The sequence below is a fragment of the Phoca vitulina genome, unplaced genomic scaffold, assembly GCF_004348235.1.
Source record: "Phoca vitulina isolate PV1807 unplaced genomic scaffold, GSC_HSeal_1.0 scaffold83, whole genome shotgun sequence".
NCBI lineage: Eukaryota > Metazoa > Chordata > Mammalia > Carnivora > Phocidae > Phoca > Phoca vitulina.
Genome location: NW_022589786.1, coordinates 3,904,313 through 3,929,281, shown reverse-complemented (window position 1 = coordinate 3,929,281; position 24,969 = coordinate 3,904,313). Strand labels below are relative to the sequence as shown.

General features: G+C 40.6%; 2 protein-coding genes across 2 annotated transcripts in view; one reads left to right on the top strand and one right to left on the bottom strand.

The window, feature by feature from the left end:
- Positions 1-12,079: 12,079 nt before the first annotated feature.
- On the bottom strand, positions 12,080-18,170 carry LOC116626156 (zinc finger protein 300-like). Its single transcript, XM_032395351.1, has 5 exons — positions 18,032-18,170; positions 15,726-15,770; positions 14,863-14,989; positions 14,479-14,574; positions 12,080-12,337 (listed from the first exon to the last, which is right to left on the bottom strand). The coding sequence occupies exons 2-5, from the start codon at positions 15,738-15,740 to the stop codon at positions 12,312-12,314; spliced, it is 264 nt and encodes an 87-aa protein (XP_032251242.1). The 5' UTR covers positions 15,741-15,770; positions 18,032-18,170; the 3' UTR covers positions 12,080-12,311.
- Positions 18,171-18,248: 78 nt separating this feature from the next.
- Positions 18,249-24,969, top strand: part of LOC116626133 (zinc finger protein 300-like) — a 36,471-nt gene continuing 29,750 nt past the window's right edge. Inside the window, exon 1 of the mRNA XM_032395315.1 lies at positions 18,249-18,536. The gene's annotated coding sequence lies outside the window, so the exon portion shown is untranslated. The remainder of the gene's footprint in view (positions 18,537-24,969) is intronic.

The following is a 24,969-nucleotide window of genomic DNA, read 5'->3' as shown; positions in this document are numbered from 1 at the left end:
GTCACTGCAGAAAACAGTATGGTGGTTCTTCAAAAAATTAAACATAGAATTACCATATGGCCAAATAGTTCCACTTCTAGGTACATACCTAAATAAACTGGAATGAGGCACCCCAAAACTTGTGCTCTTAATCACTGAGCTATACTACTTCCCCAGGTATCCAGAGAGTTTTTAAAACTTAAATGACAAAAACTGACCCCATTAGTACCAGAAGGCAAGTGAAAATCTAAATGACAGTTACATGCAGTGGCTCTGGGCAGAATAACCATTTACAGAGCCATGAATACATGGGGCAAGCTTAAAAGGCTTGGCGCCTTTGGTGCAAACATCATGATGAATTTACAAGATTTCCATGGCTTGCAGATATTATCTTGAATCTTCAATGTTCTGGACAGAAGAAGGGCAAGAGGACACTGTGCCATAAACTCTGGAGTGTAAGTCAACTCTGCTGCTTACACAAGTCTGTGACTTAGAATTCTGAGATCACGGTCCCTGTTTCATGGAAATGAGGCTCTCCTTGTGCTCCTTCTCAAGAGTTCTGAAGGGTGCCAGGACAGCAATACCTCCTTGAGCATGGGGAATTGGTGGGCTTTCCTGGAGGATCCCCAAGCCACTTGAGCACTGGTGTGGAGGAGTTAGAGGGCTGGACTAGGTCACTACAAAAACCTCTGCTTAGACCAGGCTATTGTGCAATGTTCTTCCCGAGCTGACGATCTCCACATGGGGGCGAAATCTGGGGGAAATTCAGTACTTGTTTGGTATCTTCTATCTGGGTTCAGAAGGTGGGTAAACCCTGTGAAGAAAGTGCATGTGGGTTCCCTTCAGCTGCATGGCAGAGAGGTTCCTGGGGTAGATGACAAATGGACCACTGGGTCCTCAGAACACTTGTCTGAGGATACACTAAAAATACCTGGTGGGTATCCTTCCAGGCTGTTCCTCCCACATGCCTCTAAAGCCTGAATTTTGGAACCTGTTAGATGATAATCAAAATGGACACAACTTGAGATTTTGTTTCAGGGGTCAGTAAGACATCAAGCCCTGTCACTGCCCACCTGCTCTCCTCCCATCACATTCTCACGTCGCTGCTCTTGTGACTCTCCTGTACTCCCTTCACTCTCAAGGACAGGAGCCCGGCTCCTAGTGCTTTACTGATGGTATCCTGTACTGACCTGGTGGGACGGCTGCTTCTCCTACTCCTCAGTCTTTTTTTTTTTTTTTTTAAGATTTTATTTATTTATTTGACAGAGAGAGAGAGACAGCGAGAGAGGGAACACAAGCAGGGGGAGTGGGAGAGGGAGAAGCAGGCTTCCTGCCGAGCAGGGAGCCCGATGTGGGGCTCGATCCCAGGACCCTGGGATCATGACCTGAGCCGAAGGCAGACGCTTAACGACTGAGCCACCCAGGCGCCCCTCCTACTCTTCATTCTTGTCCCTCTTTTGAACTTCAGTCAAAAATAATAATTAAATAAATAAATAATAAAATATGTTAAAAAATAACTGCTACATCCATACAATGGAATATTATCCAGGGACAAAAAAGAAATGAGTTATCAAGCCACACAAAAACATGGTTGCATCTTAAATACATACGGCTAAGTGAAAGAAGCCAAATGGAAAAGGCTGTATACTGTATGATTCCATTGATAGGACTATGGGAAAGAAAACTATACAGACAGTAAAAATATCAGCGGCTTTCAGGAATTCAGAGAAGGGGAGGGGAGTTGAACAGGGGAAGCACAGGTGATTTTTAGGGTATGAAACTATTCTGTGTGACACTGTAATGAAGAATATACATGACACTGTGAAATTGTAAAAACCCATAGAACTTAGCACAAACCATGAACTTGAACGTAATCAATTAAAAACATAATCTGGGCAGTAGGAGGATTTCAGGATGGAGTTTAGCTTTGACAAAAGAATCTAACTGTAGTACACATGTATGAAGTAACCTCACTGCAGGGGGTGAGGGGAAAAAGTATTGGCCTAAATTAACTTGGGAAGTGGGTGGAAGAGTAAGACTAGAGGCAAATACACACCGTACCCTAGTTGCTAATGTTGTTTTCCACAGAGGTACGGGATAATAATCCTGAACCACTACACATGTATACTGGATTGAACAATCAAATAAATGGGTGGCAGATGGGGGAGCCAGGTTTCTCATTGTTGGAGTGCCAGGTTATAGACAAGTATGTGGGGAAGGTTAGGATGGTCTACATGATACTGGATTAGAGCTGGAGACTGTGAAATCATGCTTAGTGACGGTGGGTATAGATACGTACAGAGATACTTACAGGTTTGTGGATATACAGGAGTTAATATAAACATATTTCTTTCCTCTCTCAGCTGACAGGGCCTAGAAGCTGTGATGCTCCAATAGCAACAAGCATTCCCAATCCCAGATCTGGTTTCATTTTTATATATAACAGTTTGAGATATAATTCACATCCTTGGTGCAACCATCACCATTACCATTTTTAGAATATTTTCATCACCCCCCCAAAACTCTGTACCCATTAGCAGTCACTCCCCATATCTCCCCAACCTTCCCATCTCTAGACCACCACCAATATACTTTGACCCTGAATCTTCCTAATCTAGACATTTAATATAAATGGAATATTGCAATGTGTGGTCCTTGTTTCACTTAGCATAGTGTTTTCAAGGTTCATCCTTGTATCATGTATTAGTAGCTTACCTCTTTTCATGGCCAAATAATATTCCATCATATGGATATGCCAGCTTTTCTTTATCATTCATCAGTTTGTGGACAGTTAGGCTCTTTTCACTTTTTGGCTATTATGAATAATGCTGCTATGAACATTGGTGTACAGGTTTTTGTGTGGGCGTATGTTTCCATTTCTCTTGAGTAGATACCTATGAGTGCAATTCATCTTTTGAGGAACTGTCAGACTGTTTTCCAAAGCAGCTGCTTTTTTACAGTTCCATCAGCAAAGAAGTATATGAGGGTTCCAGTTTCTATACATCCTCTCCAACATTTGCTCTTGCCCATTTTTTTCAATTATGGACACACTAGGGGGTGTGAGGTGGTATCTCATTGTGGCTTTGCTTTGTATTTTCCTGATGGCTAATGGTGTTCAGCATCTTTTCATGGGCTTATTGGTCATCTGTATATCTTCTCTGGAAAAACATCTATTCAGATCCTGTATCTACTTTTTTTTTTTTTTTTTTTTTAAGAGAGAGAGCATATACGTGAGTTGGGTGGGGGGAAGCAGAGGGAGAGGGAGAGAGAGCATCTTAGGCAAGATCCATGCCCAGTGCAGAGCCTGATGCAGGGCTTGATCTCATGACCCTGAGATCATGACCTGAGCCGAAATCAAGAGTCAGAAGCTTACCAACTGAGACACCCGGGTGCCCCTCCTATATCTACTTTTAAGTTGGGTTATTTTTCTTTTCAATAGGAATTGAAAATTCCTTGAAATTTTGTCCCATATCTATTTGGTTTCTTGATAGTGTCCTCTGAAGCACAAAATTTTTAAATTTTGATAATATCCAATTCATCTTTTTTTTTTACTTTGTTGCTTATGCTTTTGGTGTAATATTTAAGTATCTATTGTCTTATGCAAGGTTATGAAGATATGCCAGGTTAACTGTCAATAGACTGAAGATTATAAGAACTTGATTTCAGAAGTAGCAGCATTCACATCTGTATTAAAGTTTGTACCTTATATGTTAAAACCAAAGGCAGGTGAATGAAAGTCTTAATAATGAAGAAATTTCAAGGGAAAAGATAAAGGAAGTAGCAGTCTTGATCTCTCCACCCCACCTCATGCACCTTCCATTCTCCACTTTCAACACCTTCAAACCCTGATCCAATAAATGCTTCTGACTCTCCTCATCAAATCATCTTTCTTTTTCCCATAGCTTCTGGTATGTCAGGGTTTTGGGTTTATTTTATGCTTTCATCAGGCAACCAAGAAGATATTACTATTCTTGTCCTGTGTGTTCAGGTTCAAGAAAATAAGCCACATGTCTAAAAACTTCTTCTAATCAGGTAAGTGATAATTTTTTGTTGTTAAATTGTTAGATTACGTGAGCTCTCTAGTACCACCTGGATCCAAAATTCTGTGACTCTGTTTCCATGGTGCTATGGTTTTAAGATTCTAATCCATTGGTGGTTTAGTTGTCAAGGCAGTTACAGGCAGCCTCACCCTCTTCTCTGGTCTCCTGTGTCTGGGATTTCAGACATGGCTGGCGGGTATTCCCAAGCCAAGTGATATCTTCTTCAAGAAAGTAAACACAGCCCACCTGTGGGTCTATGTGACCTACCTTGTAAGGAGAAGACAGCCACAGAAACCATCCTTATGCTCAATAAGGCAGGCAAGTTCCAGTGAGGAGAGAGGACATTGAAAAACTACCCTGGCTAAGTTTTTTTAGAAAGAGACATAGTCTATTGGCCACTAGGCTCAGATGAGTTTGTGGAGAAAGATGCAAATATGGATGGAGTGGTCAATACGTCCTCTTACAAGGAACCCATCTTGAATACAAGATGGTGACTCTTCTCAAGGGCCAATGCTGGATGATGGTATAACTCCCTGGAAGAGGAGAGGACCCAGCAGAATTCTGTCTTGCAGCCAACCAGGAAAGGAAAACCAGTCCCCTGGGAGAAAAAGAGATGGAGGTCTGGTTTTTCATCAGGGTTTCTTACCCTGGGAATTTTCTTACCAAGGGAATTTGCTGTTCTGTGAGGTGAACAGACGGTAAGACCCTCAGCTTCAAAAATGTTTCAAAATCACTCCAATCCCAGATGTATGGTACCTACCCTGCCCCATTTCCCCTGCACTCTCCCCCAATCCTGCCAACTCTGTCTTTTTCCATCATGCCCTGTGTATGGGGAGGTGTCAGGATGCTTCCCAAGTAATTTCTATTAAGGAAAAAGGAAGGGGGCCAGAAACCTCTTACCCTGCCTTGTTGGTTATAAATTTCGTTCCACTTCACAGGGCTTTCTCAAGAACTTCTAGTGGATGATTCCATTTGTGGGCGGATACCATTTGTGGATTCTCTAGCATGTAGATTGATAGTCAAGATTATATATACTGTTGATTCTATTATTTTAAGTAGTTTCCCTTTTATTAACAGATTACATTCTACGGAACTTTTGTTAGAATAAATGAACCAATGTTGATACATTATTAATTGAAGTCCATGCTTTACTCGGATTTCTTTAGCTTTTATCGGATGTCCTTTTTCTGTTCCAGGATTCCCTCCAGGATACTACATTACATTTAGTCATCATGTCCCCTCAGGCTCCTCTTGCTGAGGCGGTTTCTCTGACTTTCCTTGTTTTTAGAACCTTGACGGTTTCGAGAAGGACTGGTCAGGTACTTTGTGAAATGCCCCTTTTTTCTGATATTTTTCTCATGCTTAGACTGCAGTTGTGTGTTTTTAGGGAGGAAGATGACAGAGGCAAAGTACCGTTTCATCATATTATAGCAAGGGTACCCGCTATCAGCCTGACTTACCAGTGTTGGTATCAACACTGATCATCTGTGATAGTGTTTGTCACGTTTCTCCACTGTAAAGTTACTCTTTCCCCCTCTCTTTCTACACTGTCCACTTTGGAGCTCACTATCACAGCACACACTTAAGGACAGAAAAGCTATGCTCTCCATTCTTTTTTTTTTTTTTTTAAGATTTTACTTATTTATTTATTTGAGAGAGAGAGAGAAAAACAGCATGAAAGGGGAGAGGGTCAGAGGGAGAAGCAGGCTCCCCGCTGAGCCGGGAGCCTGATGTGGGACTCGATCCCAGGACTCCAGGATTATGACCTGAGCCAAAGGCAGTCGCTTAACCAACTGAGCCACCCAGGCGCCCTATGCTCTCCATTCTTGAGGGCAGAGTTTCTACTGATTTTTAAACTATTTGTTATTTCCTCAGTGGCTGTTCTAGGGCTTAGACAGTATCTCTTAATTTGTCATAATATCCTTCAGATTAATATTAATTCCAAGATATACAGAACATTTGCCCCACCCCCCCACTTTATGCTATTGTTGTCATGTCTCTATATATTAAAACCCAACAATACAGTGTTATAATTGTTGCTTTACCTAATTTTACATCTTTTGAAGAAACCAAGAGAAGAAAAGACACACACACTTACTTAATACTTCCTTACTTCCCCATAACTTTTCTTCTCCTCTCCTTTGTATTGTAATATTATATCTCTTTATGTTACAGACCCAGCAACTCAATTTTTGAAAGCATATTTATGGAGATATAGTTTGTATATCATACAATTCACGCATTCAAAGCATAGCATTCAAGGGTTTCAGTGAAAGCACAGACACGGGTCACCATCCCCTGGGAAACACATTCTATAGCCCTTAGCCATCCTCCCCTCTAACCTCCCAGTGTCTGCCTTCCTTGCTAGTATTCACAGCAGTGGTTTGTCCTGTGACCTCAATTCTTTGCAAGATCCAAGAAGAGTTGTTGGTTTCCAGTTTGTTCAGATTGTTTTTGTTTTAAAAAATGGGATTGATAACTCTAAGACTCTTCCGTGTCAGACAAGAAACCAGAAGGCTGCTCAGTTAATTATTCTTCATTCTTTTTTTTTCTGTTCTCAGAATGTATACTAACGATCTAGCTTCAAATTTACTGATTCTTCTGCGAACTTAAATCTACTGTTGAGCCCCTATAGTGACTCTTCATTTCAGGTACTGTTACCTCTCAATGCCAGAATTTCCACTTGGCTCTTTCAAATAATGTTTACCTACTGATATTCTCTATTTGATGAGTTACTGTCATAAACGTAATTTCCTTTAGCTTTTTGAAACTATAATAGCTTTTTTGGAGTCTTTGCCATATGAGTTCAAAATTTGGGCCTCCTCAAAGTAGTTTCTATTGCCACTATTTTTCCTGTATTGAAGGTGATAATACTCTGTTTCTCTGCATCTCTCATAGTTTTTGAGTTAATACAGTGTGGCAACTTTGGATTATGATACATCCCTCTCAGGGCTCATTGATGTTGCTCTGTTTTGTTAATTTTATTAGCTGGCTTCATGGCTTCCCTGGACTAATTTCCGTGGAGTCTATTTTCCCCAACAGTGTGTAGCCTCTGATGTCAGTGCTCAGTTTCCCCATGTGCTTCCTAGGAGTCACCCAGGCTCAAAAAAACGTAATGTTTAGCCAGTGATCGGTGAGAGGCTGAGCTTAGGCCCCTTGAGCCAGTAAGGCTTCCACTCCTTGTTCATGGATCTGTGTAGGACTTGGGAATTCCTTCAAGCCTGCCCCATGTCTAAGAGTGACTAGTGCCTTTCAAGTGCCTGCTCCGGTTGGTCCTTGATATGTGTGTAATACCTAGACATGTGCACAGCTTTCCAGATGGATTATTATAACTACGATCTTACAGGGCACTTTTTAGCTATTTCCCTGATTCTTTCTGTTAAACTTCTGGATGGCCTGCTGTTTCATTTGTTGCTGTTTTATAGAACTATTAGAATTATAATCGCTTACAACTAAGGTCTCTATATTCACCAATGCCTAAGTCATGCGTTCCCCCCACTGTGTAGCAAATAAAGGCAGCTCCTTCCATGGAGCTGTGGAGCTCCAGCCCCACCTTCCTCTTCTCCCTCTGGACAGGTGTCTCATTTACTGCATCGGATCAATAGAGGAGGTGGAAGGGGCAGCCTATTTTTCCTGGAGTGACACATCTATCCTACAAGTGGAGTGGAGGAAACTTCTTGGCTTCTCTTCTTGGCATAGAAACTCCACCCTACAAGTGGGATTTTGGAGGAGAAATGGGAGCCCAAGGTCTTTTTGAGTCACTCCTTCCAGGATAGAACCTCTGCTCTATAAGTGGGACCTGGGAGAATGATAGCTTGCTGTCCTTTCATCCTGGCCCCTAGCATGAAACATCTGCCCTACATCTAGAGTATGGGGGGTGGGGTGGGATCAGGGCCCCAGGACTCTTGGCCTTCCTTGCCTTGGGTAAAGCCTCTGTTGTATAAGGCAGGAGCTAGGTTGGGCATGGAAGCCCCAGTCTTCTCAGCTGCAGCTGACTAAAATTGAGCTTCTGTAATATGCAGCCAGAGTGGCAGATGAGGCTCTCCTTTGAGGATGACAGGCTTGAATGAGATTTTAGCCCCTTAATAGGATCTTTTTTTTCTGAGTCCCTTTATTTCACTGAAAAGGTTTATCAGGTTGTTGATATTTAAAGTCTTTTAGGGGCGCCTGGTTGGCTCAGTCAGTTGAGCGTCCAACTGTTGATCTCGGCTCAGGTCTTGATTTCGGGGTTGTAAGGTTCAAGCCCCATGCTGGGCTCCACGCTGCGCGTGGGGCCTATTTAAAGAAAATAAAGAAAATAAAGTCTTTTAAATCATTCTCTTGTCATTTGAAATCTAGAATAGTTGGTTTTTCTTTAACTCTGTAAGACTCCAAATGTCTGGACTCTATTTGCTTTCATTTTGGCTGGTCAATCATTAATTTTGCCCGAGTTTATCTCTTTCTTGTAATAGTTTGCTAAAGACAGCTAAGATCAATCAGCAAATATTGCCAATATTCTGTTTTCTAGTATCTTCTAGAGGTGTCAGCACAGTCGGCTTATGTAGAGGAGACAATTTTACCATATGTTTTGCCAGTGTGTTACCATCTTTCCAGGCTCTGACATCGGTTTTCTCACTGCCCCAGTATTTGGCGAATGTCACCTCTTTTAGTTTTTGTTACATTAGCAGTACACTTCTAGGAGCAACCTCTAAACAAAGTAGCTTAATACAGGAACGATGCAGGGCAGTGATTCCAGCCCCATACCCTTGTGAGAATGAAACAGAATGATGCATGCAACCCCCACAGGCCAATCTCCCTACATCAAAGCGCTGATCACAGTGAACTGTTTCCTTAACTGTTTAATTACAATGGGAACTCCAATTATACCCTTGGAAAATACAAAAATAGCTAACATCTTATGAGGACCATACATATATTATATTGTATAATCCTGGCAATAACCCAAGAAATGATGGCACGATTCTAATTCACAGAAGAGAACATGAGGCTCAAAGCAAATCCAGAATCTAGATCTAGCTGGCTCCAGAACGAGACCTCTCACACCAACTCTTGTATGTTTCCTGTCTGTATTCCTAAATCTCTATTAAAACTCACTTCCAAAGAATGAAGTTCCATCTTGAATTAATAAATAAGGAACAAGTTGATTTCTAATGCCGTAGATAGTCATATGTAAATTTGCAGGATATCTCCGCAAATTTTATTTTAAAAAATGAAGGATTCTCTGGGGTGCCTGGGTGGCTCAGCTGGTTAAGCATCTGCCTTCGGCTCAGGTCATGATCTCAGGGTCCTGGGATCAAGCCCCACGTCGTGCTCCCTGCTCAGCGGGAAGCCTGCTTCTCCCTCTCCCTCTGCTGCTCCCCTGTTGTGCGCTCTCTCTCTCTCTCTGCTAATAAATAAAATCTTTAAAATATAAAATAAAAATGAATGATTCTCTCTGAAAAAAGTCCCTACATTTCTGAATTGTAAAATCCTTATTAAAGTATTTCTTACATTCTATCACAAGGTGAATTAGGAAATGCCAAATAGACAGAAATGGTGCACAGTAAAATGAACCCCCAAACATATTGTTGGGTTATGGAGTACTTATAATTTGTATCTTCAGCTTTATGAAGTAATCCAGTGAAAAAGAGCAGTAGTGTATATATTAGGGCTAGGGCTTGGGCTAGGGCTGCCATAACAAAATGTCATAAACTGGGTAGCTTAAGAAACAGAAATTTATTTTCTCACACTTCTGGAGGCTGGGAGTCCAAGATCAAGGTGCCAGCACAGTTGGTTTCCTCTGAGGCTACCCTCCTGCTGCCTCTTCACAGGGTCTTTCCTCTGTCACCTGCATCCCTAGTGTCCTAATCTCCTCTTCTTATAAGGACACCAGTCAGATTGGAGTAAGGGCCAGCCTAATGGCCTCATTTTAACTTCATTGTGCTTTAGAGGCCCTATCTCCAAATACAGTCACACTCTAAGGTACTGGGCATTAGGGCTTTAATTAGGGAAGACAATAACAGTATGTAAGAAGAGGGTAATTTAGTCACCAAAAACAATTATTTAAATCATAGTGAATGTTGTAAGAAGCCATGGCTATTTTCTTTCGCTCATTCTCATATATCTATGTTGTATGTACATATGAACAACAACAATACCTTTTCATATTCTTTCATTGATCAAAATGAGCAGAAGTCATATATATGTGTGTATACATACACACACACATATGTACTAGCAATGAACAGGAAAAAAAGTTAATTTTACACTTTAGAATCTTTTTAATTGAAGTATAGTTGACATATAATATTAGTTTTAAATTCTTCTTGAATGACATATTTTCTGTTAAATAGAAGAAAAATAGTATTATTCAATGTGGAAGATCTTGGTAGATGGCATTGTACATGTAATACTTATTTTATATTCATATTTATGTTAACTTCAAATATACAATTCCAATATATGATTTATGTTATGTGGCATATAACATATTATAATACAACTAGGACTATAATGCTTTCATACTTTGCAAATTGTCCACATATGCTTTTCTAATTTTGTTCTGACTAGTCCACTTACTAATATTCCAAAGGTCTTTGTAGGCCATAATGAGCGTTTATCCTTCAATGAGGTGTACTTTCTGTAATATCTTTGAGAAATGCTTTGGCATCACATATGGAATATGATTTCTACAAAAACATAGCTACATACTTTAAAAATATGTTGAATAGGCTTGACTTCTTGATACATACTAAGATTTGATTTCTACTGAGGCTTTTATTTGTAGATATTCCCATATTAGTTTCTTTTAAGGAATTTTTTCTTGATGAGTCCTTTTATGTCGACAGAAGGCTGAGCTATGTCTGAAGGCTTTTCCACATTGATTGCATTTGTAGGGCTTTTCTCCTGTGTGAGTTCTGTGATGTATAATGAGGTCAGACTTCTCAGAAAAGGCTTTTTTACACTCATTACATTCATAAGGTTTCTCCCCAGTATGGATTTTCTGATGTCTCATAAGGCATGACACTTCACTGAAAGCTTTCTCACACCTGGTACACACATAAGGTTTCTCTCCTGTGTGTATTCTCTGATGTACAAAGAGGTGTGACTTCATGCTGAAGGCTCTCCCACATTCATCGCACCCATAGGGTTTCTCTCCAGTATGAGTTCTCTGATGAATGTTGAGGTGTGACTTTTGGAAAAAGGCTTTCCCACACTCACCACATTTATAGGGTTTCTCTCCAGTGTGGATTCTCTGATGCTCGATGAGGTGTGACTTATGGGCGAAAGATTTTCTACATTCAGTACACTCGTAAGGTTTCTCTTGAGTATGGATCCTCAGATGGATAACAAGATTGGATTTCTTGCTGAAGGCCTTTCCACACTCCGTACACACAAAGGGCTTTTCTCCTGTATGAGTTCTCTTATGTATAATGAGGTCTGACTTCTGGAAGAAGGTTTTCCCACATTCGCTACATTCATTCTTTCTTCTGTTACCACTAAATGAGCCTAAATAATTCAAACTCCTACCATAGGAAGCATATTTTTGGAGTCTTTGTTTGGAAGAAACAAAGTCTGTGCTCAGAGGAAATATATCTCTAAGTGCATTACATTTGTTGCCCTTTTCCACAATCACAGTTTCCTGGTCAATGAATGCAACATGTTTCAAAAATGTTTCTTGGTTCTCTTGGTGTCTTTCCAAGGGGTCATCAAGTTGCCAGACTTCTTCTATAAGGAAGCATAATTAGCTCTGTTTGTGAATATTTCTGCTAATGTATTATGGCTCATAACTTTTCACCCTATTGTGAGATTGAATCTTTACTTTAAGGCCTAGTATCCCTAATGAACAGAAATACCAAGGCTACATGGAATCTATACCCCTGAGCTTTGTAAGAAAACCACAACTTAAAAAAAAAATCGTATTCGTAGAAACAGAAATAGAGAATATGACAAAGAACACAAATATATCTGGCTGTCTGCAAATAGGACTTTGCAAACTGGGAAGAAAAACAAAAATAATTACAAGGTGCAATAAAAAGGAACAAAGGAGGACAGCTGTTACGGGGTCAATAGGAAGAGCCCATCTAGAGAATTACAATGACTGGCTGAAATGGTGATCAGAGGAAATAAAGGAGAGATTGGATGAGGAACAGAGAGATCTGAGCTGGTGTCTCATCGACTCATCGTTGGATTGCTCTAGTTTAATCCTCACTCGTCTCTGCTTCCAATGTCTCTGAGCTCATCTAGTCATCCATCAGCATGAAACGGACTTGACAAAGCCATCGAGCCTACTTGCAAGCAGTAGTCAGTGCCTCAGAAAGCCGTAACAGTAATTCGTTCTTATATGGGTGTGAAGGCCCAGGAACCCATGTGTCCAGTAAGAGAGAAATAAGCCACAGAATAAGCCAAATACAAATGCCTCAGGGTTAGATTAACTATTGAATTCTCACTCCTGAGTGTGTCATCTTAGTCTATTAATAGTTCACATATACTACATTAATCCTGACTTTTAAATACTCTCCCCCCTTTCTTCTCTACCTAGCACATATAGAAGAGGAATCACAGTTAAGAAAACAGGTACTAAGTCCAGATTACCAGGGTTTCAATCCTACCTCCAACACTAATTAGACATGTGGCAGAAGTCAAGTTCCTTGATCTCTTTGGTTCTCAACTTCCCTTTCTATAAAAAAAGGGATAATAATAGCACCTACCTTGTAGTGTTGTCATGAGAATTAAATGAGTCAATAGATGTAAAGTACTCAGAATACTGCCTCACACATAATACGTTTTGTCAGTTAGATACCATTATTACACGTATTATTACTGACAACTATGTGCTTGCCACTTTTGCTTTACATCGTGTTTTCCAAATTTCTGGATTCTATTAATGTGGAGATGCTAAGCAGCAGATTTCTCACTCTGGATCTAAAATCCTATCTGTCTTCATTTTCATCTATTTTATAAACCTCTGACAGTACTTGACTACTGTTAAACTTATGCTACCTACATCCAGAGCAATAAAGTCATTCCCTGGCTCAGAATTCAATAATTCTCCTGAACTTCCTAACCCAGTTCCTGACATATGAGCCATCAGTCTTTAAAGAAAGTGAGTAGATTTCTATTCTTTATCCAACACTGGTTCCCCAGAGGCTAGACTGGACACCTCTCCTAGGAAGATACACACATGGCCAAAACACACATGAAAATGTGCTCAACATCACTAGTCATTCAGTGCAAATCAAAACCATAAGATACCACTTCATACCCATTAGGATTGCTACTAGAAAAACAAAACAAAACAAAAAATAACAAGCGTCAGTGAGGATGTGGAAAAATTGGAACTTTTGTGCACTGCTGGTGCGAATGTAAAATTGTGTGGTAGCTGTGGGAAACATCAGAGCAATTCCTTAAAAATGTAAACACAGAATTACCACATGGTCCAGCAAATTCACTTCTGGGTGTATACCTAAAAGAATTGGAAGCAGGGGCTCAAACAGAAATTTGGACACCAACGTTCTTGGAAGCATTATTCACAGGAGCCCAAAGGTAAAAACAACTCAAATGTTCATTGCAAATAAATGGATAAACAAAATGTGGTATACACATACAACAGAGTATTCTTCAGCCCTAAAAATCAATCAAATTCTATCACATGCCACAACGTGGATGAACTTCGAAGATATACTAAGTAAAATAAATCAGACATAAAAGGACAAATACTGTTTGATTCCATTTATATGAGGTATCCAGAATAGTAAGGTTCTGAGCAAAGAAAGTAAAGTAGTGGTTAGCATTAGCTAGCAGGGGAGGTAGGGCGGGGAGGTATAGTTTAACGGGTACAGAGTCTCGGCTGGTGGTGATGAAAGAGTTCTGCAGATGGATGGTGGTGATGGTGCACATCAACGTGAATGTACTTAATGTCGCTGAACCATACACTTAAAAATAGTAAATTCTATGGTATGTATATTTTGCAAAAATTAAAAAAAGGCAAAAAAACTTCTCAAAGTCTTAAATGAAGTTGGTTAAGAATCACAGGCAGAATATACCTGGAAGGGAAAATGTCACTCTCTAATAGCCATGCAGAGAAGAGCATTAATGTGGGAAGGTGATATATGGAAATGGCATTCAGGTAAATAAGGAACTTATGTCAACCATCCCAGTTGTTTTTAAAGGGCCAAAGGCTTTAAGAAGAGAGTCCTGAAGCATATTTTTCAAAGATGCCAACCCTTACTGATCAACTGTGATCTTTTAAAAAATTTTCTTTTAAATTCCAGTAAACATATAGTGTTACATTAGTTTCAGGTATGCAATATAGTGATACAACAGTTCCGTATATTACTCAGGGCTCATGACAAGTATACTCTTAATCCCCTTCACCTATTTCACCCATCCTCCCACTATCTCTCCTCTGGTAACCATCAGATCAACTGTGATCTTAATTTCATTCACTTCCATCCACAGAGTCCTTTACCTAACTCACCTGCATAGTTCCAATTTGGGATTTCTCTCTCCACCATCCATGGTTCTTCACCTTGTTCCAACTTGTGGATCACAGATGGCTTTGTGGTTTGATATCCTGTCAATGGGAAATGATAGAGGATTTGGACCTAGCTACCTGGGCTTCAGGTCCTTTGAACTCTGCACTTCATCAGGGACTTCCTGATGAAGGTGCCCATTTGTACCTGAAAAAGAGAGGTCTTTAAACAAACTTGAAGCCAGACCTCCCAAAGACTGTCAATCTTAAATCTAAGACCCAGAGCCATACTTGTAAAAGTACTTCAAAGGGCTGATTATTTGGAGCAACTGAGAAAGGTAAGGTAGTTAACTAAGCACATGCCAATCAACACTGGGAAACGGTCCTCACCCACTGAGATGAGGTTGATATAGTTCTCTAGCATCACATCCCTGTATAGATCCCTCTGGGGAAGGTCCAGATACTGCCACTCCTCCTGGGTGAAATCCACAGCCACGTCCTTGAATGATACTGGTCCCTGCAACAACACATTCCTATTCCAACTAAAGTCATCAGTACTGCACAAAATGGAAAACAAAAAGCATGGCAACTTGTTTAAAGCATGCTCATTATTTGATAATGCTTCCTAAAATTTGGCCCCATTTCATTTTGGGTGATAGTATACTAATTTGGTCTCATTCTGTTTCTCCTGCCCTATGCTTTGATGCCCATTTGTCTAGTTTTATGTTCCATTTTGTGGGTAACACAAAAATCATGTTTGAAACATTTTACACTGAATATTCATTATTCATTAGGCCATTCTTCATTAAGTCATTAAGCAAATATTTACTGAACACCCCATACACATCCAGAACTGATTGTCCTAGATGCAAAGGACCAAATATCAGAATCCGACCCAATGTGCCAAGGCACAGAAAAGATGCTCACTTGGTATCAAGTTATACAAAGAGAAGGCAGCACTGTTCCAAATGCTCTTGATAAGTTTTTTTAACAAAGTATTTTAATTGTCAATGTTTAAATTAACAATGTACTAAATATTTGTTTTGCTATTTTTCATTTTCCTATACTTGTATGACCAACAGTAAGAGGATTTAATGTTTTAACCAACATTTTTAAAGGTCACAGAACAACTATAACCAATATAAAAAATCCCATTGACTATTAAGATTTCTTTGCATGATTTCAGCTCACATGGTCATTTTTACAGTCCTCCACTACTGTTCCTATATAATGAATGGAACAAACTAACTCACCTGGGACTTGGTCATTTTCTGCAGCCTTTGGGTGAAGACAGAGATCTATGAACACAGAGGTAGGGGGAGAGATGGAGCCATGAGAGACCAGGTATGACTTGAAGATCCCAGAATCCCTGGTGTAACAAAGCCATCCACGGCTGCCTCAACAGTTCAGTAGGGGAAGCCACTCTGTGGGAGAATGTCTCCTGGGCCCTCCAGAACTCATTGTGAGAAAAACCAGACTTGCACTAAGATTTAGCTGCAAGACTATCTGTTGCAGCACTTCTTAACATACTGAAAAATTGGAACAAATTAAGGAACTGGTAAAACAAACAGATATATACTCCAAAGATAAAGTAATTTACAGTCATCAAAAATGATGTTGCCAAATATTTATCAATATGTAATGGCAGTTGGTGCACATCCTTCTCTGACCATTTAGTCATGCCTTCTGTGGATTCTAACCAGGGCTGTAGGAACAGACAGGTTGGAGTCTGAAGGTAGAATGTACCAGCAACAGGTTCTCAGTGGGACCCAGGAACTGCGGAAGAGACACCAACAGACCCTGGACATATAATGCCCACATGGTGAGATTTGTGCCACAGTCTTTCCGGAATCTTTCCCGGGGAGCTGAGTTGTCGATCCCTGTGTTTTAAGCTAAGGGGGAGGAGAGGTCAGTTAAATGCTATGTTTTAGGTTGGGAGACATATAAAGAGTAGGAGATTTGGAGGAAAATATCTGGGCTTGAATTTACCTCTGGCTGTTTGACTTTGGGCAAGTCAGTCAACCTCACCTCTCCAGCCTCAGTAAAATTAGAAATCATATCTGTGTTATATCAGAGATTAAGGTAAGAAGCATATTTTGGTTAAGGTAACAAACATATTTTACAGAACAACCTAATGTTAATATGTTAATGTGTGTGTGTGTGTGTGTGTGTCCATGCTGGCTGTTCCCTCTACCCAGCACACTCTTCTATTTCTTTCTTTTTTTTTTTTTTTAAGATTTTTTTATTTGAGAGATAGACGGGGGGGGGGGGGGGGGGAGGAAGGGGCAGAGGAAGATGAAGAGAATCTCGAGCAGACCCCCAGCTGAGCATTGAGCCAGACACAGGGCTCCATCTCATGACCCTGAGATCATGACCTGAGCAGAAACCAAGAGTCAGATGCTTAACCAGACTGAGTTACCCAGGCACCCCCACTCTTCTACTTCTTCAAGTCTTTACTCAAAAATCACCAAGGAGGCCTCCGCTGTCTACCTAAGTTAAATTTAATCCCCCCCATTTCCCTTACCCTGATCTACTTTTTCTTTGTGTATAAATTCTAATATATAATTTACTATCTAATATACTATATGATTATGCTTATTGTTAACTGACTGTCTCTACTTCCTAAAACTAAGATTTCATAAAGGCAGGGAGCTTGATTCAGTACTGTATATTCAGTACTGTATCCCCAACACTAGAAACAGTGTCCGGTTCATGGATGCCCAATAAATAGTCATTTAAAAAAATACAGTTATATGTAGTAAATTTCATAAAACAATCCTATCACAAGGGAATACACATGTGCTATTTTACAGTATTTTATCTATTTTTTTTAAGTGCCTGCTTACTGTAGGATTCCATTCATATGATGTTCTACAAAGGCAAAACTAACCTATAGAGATAGAAATTGGAAACTGGTTGGTTCTTAAGCAGGTGGGGGGAGGAGTTGACTAAAAAGGAGCAGAACTTTCTGGGGTATTAAAATGTTTGATGGGGGTGGTAGTTACATGTGTGCATCAACAAATTTTACACTTTTGTTCTCTGTAAATTATATGCAAATCATTCTGTGTAAATTATATCTGACCTAAAAGTACTGGCAAATAACAATACTAGTCTTGGCTCATTAAACAGGTTTCACCACCCATACTCACTACTGGGTTTCAGCCGATGGTTTGAAAAGCTGACTTAGAGGGTTGCTGTAAGGGTTAAAGGTTAGATGCCTTTGGAAAAGCAGGTAGCACTCCACCTGGAACATTTCAGACCTTCAGTAAAGCTTGGTTCTCTTTCCACACCCCGGAGGGCGCTCCTCACCTTGGTGTCCACCACTTGGCGCGCACTGGCACCCCTGGATGCGCTGGATGCGCTCCGGGCACGACACCTGAAGCGCGACACCAGCAAGAACGCAGTCCCGGGACCCCGCCCAGTCCGGGCTCACGGACCCAGGTTGAGGAGGGTCACTGTAGCTTTTGACACATCCCGATCCACGCCTACTCCAAAGTCCTGCTGAATCCTATTGTTCTTCCCCCACCTCCCCGAGCCCGCGCCCACTTCCTCGGCGCACCTCCAGCCCAGACGAAGACCAACCAGGTGCGGTGCTTAGAGCCTCCGGACTCGCCCCCGCCCCCGGGGCACTGCGGTGAGGACGGGAAGGGCACACATGCGCGGAGGAGGGCGCCGCGCGCGCGGGGCTCGCAGGAGCCCGTTGCCTTCGCCTGCAAAATACATCTCCCAGAATGCCTGCGCTGCGACGCTGCACATGCGCAGCGAGAGGCCGGGAGCGCGTAGGGCGTCCGGGCGCCTTGCACCTGATCCCAGCACTGCGCCCCTGGCCCCCGCACCCCCGGGTCTCCAAGCCCTTCCTCCAAAAAGACCCACATGGAAGGTCTAACGCGCGCGCACGGAGCCACGAGCCTAGCGATAGAGGCAAGACCTACAATGTTTCGAGAATTCTACCAGGCCTGAGCACGTTTCACTAAAGGTTTGAGGACTTAACTGTGGAATTTCAGTTTGAGCCCAAAGCCTTTCGGATTTTTGTGTTCAGCCTTTCTGCTTCTCTGAATGGACCTGTGAGTATAACGTTTTGAGCAAAGGGGAAATACGTCTCAGAGATTTCACTAGAATGCCTGTAAATCAAAGCTAACAATGGCATATTTTCTAAGAACACACAAATTAATTTCGATTACACAAATATGAAGACCAGTAGCTAACTCGTCTGAGTAATAGTAAAAAAAAAAACAACTTGGAAAAAAACCTAAGGACAGTTTTCCTCCACAGGGCAGTTCGATGTTATGAAGACACTGTTGCTCCAGATTGATCTAGTGCAGCATTAATCAGTGTCCTGGTAGGTGTCCATAGATATTTTTTTGGATGATCACCTTCCATGTTGTGCCAGTTTCCATATGGCTTAAAAGTTATAACAAAAAGAAATACCTATAAAGCATTTACTTGGAGTAAAGAATATGGCTGGCAAAATAAAGATTTTTTCCTTGGTTACCGAAAGGTAGCCTCTAGATTCTTGGAATTTCCCCAGTAATATCCCTGGTGGGCCCTGATAATTCATCCTACCTAGATGATTCATGGTGGGTCCCTGGGTAGTTGACACCAAGAAGATGATTCAGGGTAGGGGCTGGCCACTCCACAAAGACCATGTGACTAGAGAGTTGGGGTTTTGAATCACAGGATACATTTGTATACGTGCTGCCTAAGCGATCACCACAAGATACATTTGGAGGACTTCCTGACCTCTGGGGAGTGAAGCAGGGTTGGAGATTGAGTTCAGCTTGAAGGCCTGTGATTCAGTCATTCGTGCCTAGATAATGAGACCTCAATAAAAACTCTGGACATCGAGCTCAAGTGAACTTTCCTGGTTGGCAATATTATATGTATTGTCATACATTGATGTGCTCGGAGAGTATGACATCCTGACTCAACACAGCGAGAACAGCAGAAGTTTCACTTTTGTAAACCCTTTCAGATCTTACACTATGAGTCTCTCCCTTTGGCTAGTTCTCATTCATATCCTAATGCTATAATAAATCTGTAATCATGAGTATAGTGCTTTCCTGAGTTCTGTGAGTCACTGAAGTGAATTATCAAAGTATCAGAGGGGGTACTGGAAACTCCTGGATTTTTAGCCCACTAGCCAGAGTAGCCCAGAGTGGGGCCTGAGAACTCCTGGGCTTCTGGCTGGTGACCAAAGTGAGGGCAGTCTTATGAAGACCTGTGAAGTTTGGCCCAATTCCAGCTGGTTGGTGTCAGAAATCACTGAGACTATGTATTTTGCATGATTCTAGGTACTTTAAATGTATTAACTGATTTAATACTTCCTAACAACTCTATGAAGCAGATTCTATTAACCTCATTTTAGGCATGAAGGAATTGAGACCTACAGATTAATCCACTTATTGGGGGACACACAGCTAGTTAGTGGGAGAGCAAGGCAGAATGGCTATAGACCATGGGTTGTAAATTGCCACTCTCAGGCCACATCGGGCAGCTGCCTGTTTTTGCACTCTGTGACCATAGAATGTTTCTTTACATTTGTAAATGACTGGAAAAAAATTGAAAGAATAGAGTTGTGTTTGGGTCTTAGTTTATAAAAAGTGACTGCATGATGACACAGAGAGGTCAGTGTCATTGAAAGAAAAGTTTAATATTACTCAAAGTTGCCCTAGAAATGGGAGGCAGGGTCTAAGTTTCTGGGTCCCAATTCCACTGAGAGGGTTCCCCACACCAACAATAAGCAATTCTGTGACATCAGCCAGGAGTCCTACAGTTTAACTCAATTCTGCCACATCTCCTGGGAGATAGCATCTGATCCCACAGATAAAGGGTTCAGTCCTACAAGACTGACACCCCTCTCCACTTCACACCCCTCGCCTAGCCACAAGCCCAGGTTATTATATGCTTCTGACCCACCAGCTGCAGAACGGAGGTTCCCCAGGCCTCCTCCTTAAACTTCAGATGCCAGTCACAAGTCTAGTTGTTACTTGTAGTTCTGACTGGCTATAAATCAGAGATTCCCACCACCCTTTCCTTGGGTTCAATTAATTTGATAGAACCACTCATAGAACTTAAACATTTTACTTACTAGATTACTGATTTATTATAAAAATATATGACTCAGGAACAGCTAAATGGAAGACATATGGAAGGCAGGTATGGGGAAGGGGTGTGGAGCTTCCATGCTCTCTGAACAAGTCACTCTCTCCACATCCCCACATGTTCACCAACCTGGAAGCTCTTCAAACCCTGTCCTTTTGGGGTTTTATGGAAGCTTCATTACATAGGTGTGATTGATTAAGTCCCTGGCCATTGGTTATTGATTCAACTTCCAGCCCCTATCCCATCCCTAAAGATCAGGGGGTGGGACTGAAAATTTCACCCCTGTATTCTTGGTTGGTTGCCCTGGCAACCAGCCACCATCTTTAGGTGCTTTCCACAAGTCACATCAGTAATGTAAACCCAGTTGTGGTGGAAAAGGGCTATTACGAATAATAAGACACCCATTTCACCTTTATGGCTCTAAAGCAATTTCAGAAACTGAGGGCAGGAGACCAATAGGATGGCAAAAGATGCTCCTTATCACTCTGGAAATTCCAAGGCTTTTGGAAGCTGTGAGCCAGGAACCATTGACAATACCATATATATATGAGAAATATATTTTGGTCGTCTGAGTGACCAAATATGTTTTTCTTATATAGTATCACACAGGGCCACAGAGAGAAGCACCAGTGTTAGGAGGCCTTTTTTTTTTTTAAGATATGAGTGCTTTTTTTAAAAATTCTAGTATAGTTAGCATACAGTGTTATATTAGTTTCAGGTGTACAGTGTGGTGATTCAACACTTCATACATCACCGAGTGCTCATCACTACAAATGCACTACAGACCATAGCTTTTACTGGCATTTTCATGGGAAAGGATAGGCAGAGCAGGGTAAACAGTTTAGGATTGGCTGGTTTGAATAATTCTGCTGGGCTTTGGGACATTGGGATTGTCCTTAATTTTCTATTAGCTGGCCCTGGATTGATTTAGGGCAGGGGAATATTAGCTTGGTGTGTGACTGTTAGATAAAGGAGGTGGTTAGGAGTATGGACTTGGGATTGGCTGGTTTACCTATGAGAGGAGTGCTGTCAGTCAAGTTATCACAATAGGAATTATTATTATTTTTTTAAAGATTTTATTTATTTATTTGACAGAGAGAGCGAGAGCAGGAACACAAGCAGGGGGAGTGGGAGAGGGAGAAGCAGGCTTCCTGCAGAGCAGGGAGCCCTATGTGGGACTCGATCCCAGGACCCTGGGATCATGACCTGAACTGAAGGCAGACGCTTAACGACTGAGCCACCCAGGCACCCTCACAATAGGAATTAACTAGTTCTGGGAGTTTCCCCAGCCAGCAAAGACCCCCACCCCAGGAGATCAAAACATCATAACATAGAGAAAATTAAAAATATGGTCAATATAAAATAGTATCTCAAGATACATGAACATTAGGTGAAATTCTAATTTTAGTGTATATAAACTTTATATTATTGGAACACAGCAACACTTATTTATTACTGTCTGTGCCTGCTTTTATTCTACGACAGTAGAGTTGACTTATGAGAGAAACCATGTGGCCTGCAAAACCTAAATTCTTCACTATTCGGCCTTACTAAAAAAAATTTGTCAACCTCTGCTCTGTAGTAAATGCCCTTAATCTGTATGAAATACTGCATAAAAATGAAAATGTAAAATTATAAACGTTTTAAAAATAAAAGGCTATATGTACTGAATCTTTGGGTGGGGAGACTTTAACATGCTACTATTATAAGGAAAAATAGATTCAATTATGGAAAATATTAAAACTTTCTGTGGTAAAAAACAATTATAAAGGTACTTCCACTTCTAGGCAGATGGAGTAGATACAGTTTTCCCTACTCTCTCTCCTAAGGAAGAGCTCAGAATTCTATACATCTATACATCATTGTTTTCTGGCTTTCATAGTTTCTATTGAAAAGTCAGTTAGAAATCTTAGTCTTTAAAGGGAATGTGTCTGTTTTCCTCTGACTACTTTTAAGATTTTCAGCTTTTTTCTTTTTTTTAATACTTTTTAAAAAAGATTTTATTTATTTATTTGACAGAGAGAGACACAGCAAGAGAGGGAACACAAGCAGGGGGAGTGGGAGAGGGAGAAGCAGGCTTCCCGCGGAGCAGGGAGCCCAATTCGGGTCTCCATCCCAGGACCCTGGGATCATGACCTGAGCCGAAGGCAGACGCTTAACGACTGAGCCACCCAGGCGCCCCTCAGCTTTTTTCTTTTTTAAAGAACATCTTTATTGAGATATAATTCACCCATTTAAAGTGTATAATATAGTGGCTTTTAGTATAGTCACTGATACGCGCAACCATTGCCACACTCAATTTTAGAACATTGTTAGCACTTCAAAAAGAAACCCTGTACCCTTTAGCTATTATTCCACTATTCACCATATCCTGTGCCCCAAGCAATCACTAGTCTACTTTCATTCTCTATAGATTTGCCTATTCTATTTATATTTTCATTTAAATGGAATCATATAACACGTACTCTTTTATGATTGGCTTCTTTCCCTTAATGTAATATATTCAAGGTTCACCCATATGGCAGCATTTATCAGTGCTTCATTCTTTTTTATGGCTGAATAATATTCAATTGTATGTATGTACCATGCTTTCTTTATCCATTCACCATTTGATGGACATTTGGCTTCTTTGTACCTTTTTTTAAAAAAAGATTTACTTATTTATTTTAGAGAGAGAGAGTGCGAGGTCAGGGGGGCAGAGGGAGAGAAACTCCAGCAGACTCCATGCCCAGCACAGAGCCCAAGGCAGGGCTTGATCTCACGACTCTCAGATCACTACCTACGCTGAAACCAAGAGTCGGATGTTCAACCCGACTGTGCCACCCAGGTGCCCGTTTGTACCTTTTGACTTTTATGATTAATTATATAAACAGTGTATACATTTTGGTGTGGACATACCACTTTCAGTTGTTTTGGTTAGATTCCTGGCAGTGGAATTACTGGGTCAAATAGTAATTCTATGTTTAACCATTTGAGAAACTGCCAAGTTTTTTCCAAAGTGGCTACACCATTTTACATCCTCACCAGCAGTGTATGAGGGTTCTGATTCATCACATCATCACTAACATTTGTTATTGTCTGACTTTTTGACACTAGCCATCCTTGTGGGTGTGAAGTGGTATCTCATTGTGGTTTTGATTTGCATTTCCCTGATGACTAATAATGTCAAGCATTTCTCATGTGTTTGTTGGCTATTTGCATATAGTGTAAGGTAAGGGTCCAATTTCATTCTTTGTCATGTGCCTAGCAAATTTTCCAGGACCATTTATTGAAAGAACAGTCCTTTCCTCATTGAATCATCTTGCCACCCATGTCAAAAACCACTTGAATATAGGTGTATGGGTTTATTTCTGGACTCTCCATTCTATTCTCTTGACCTATATGTCTATCCATATTCTAGTACCACATTATTTTGATTACCATGATTTTGTAGTAATTTCAACACAATGTTGAATAAAGGGCTGAAAGAAAGCATCCTTGTTCTATGCTTATCTTAGGGGAAAAACTTTTAGTCTTTTACCACTGAATATAATGTTATCAGTGAGTTATTCATAAGTGGACTTTATCATGTTTAGCAGTTTCTTTCTGCTAGTTTGTTGTGTTTTCATCATGAAAGGGAATTGGACTTTGTAAAATACTTTTTCTGCATTAATTGAGATGGCGAGATGATCGTGATTTCATCCCCCTTGATTCTTAATGTACATTGATAGATTTTTTAATGATGAGTGACTCATTTCTAGGATAAATCCCACTTTGGTTAAGGTATATAATCCTTTTAATATGCTGTATTTGGTTTGATAACATTTTGTTGAGGATTTTTCTCATATATATTCATAAGAGATACGGGTTTGTAGTTTTCTTGTGATGTCTTTGTCTGGCTTTTGTATCACTTCACACCCACTAGGATGAATAGCATCAAAAAGTCAGATAATATTGGAAGGTTTGAAAATAATTTTCATTAATTCTTTAAGTGTTTTGTAGAATTTGCCAGTTAAGCCATCTGGTTCTGAGCTTTTCTTTGATGGGAGGTTTTTGCTTACTGATTCAGTCTATTCGTTATAACTCTATTATAGGACTTTCTGTTTCTTTTTGAATCAGTTTCGGAGGTTTGTGTGCTTCTAGGAATTTATGCATTTTCTAGGTTATCTAATTTGTTGGTATATAATTGTTCATCGTATCCTTATAATCTTTTTCATCTGTAGTTCTGTATTAATGTCCCCACCATTGTACAGTTAACCTTTGAACAACATGGGGTTTAGGGGCAACTACCCACCCCCTATGCAGTTGGAAATCCATATATAACTTTTCACTCCTCCAATATGTAACTAATAGCCTACTGTTGACTAGAAGCCTTACCAATAACAGTTGATTAACATGTTTTGTATGTTGCATGTG

Excerpts from the sequence above, each read along its gene's own strand:
- LOC116626156 (XM_032395351.1), bottom strand. Across the intron at positions 14,575-14,862 it reads TATCAACCTCATCTCAGTGG|GATATCAAACCACAAAGCCA; the intron begins GTGAGGACCGTT and ends TCCCATTGACAG. Across the intron at positions 12,338-14,478 it reads CCCAAATTGGAACTATGCAG|AACGAATTACTGTTACGGCT; the intron begins GTGAGTTAGGTA and ends CACCCATATAAG.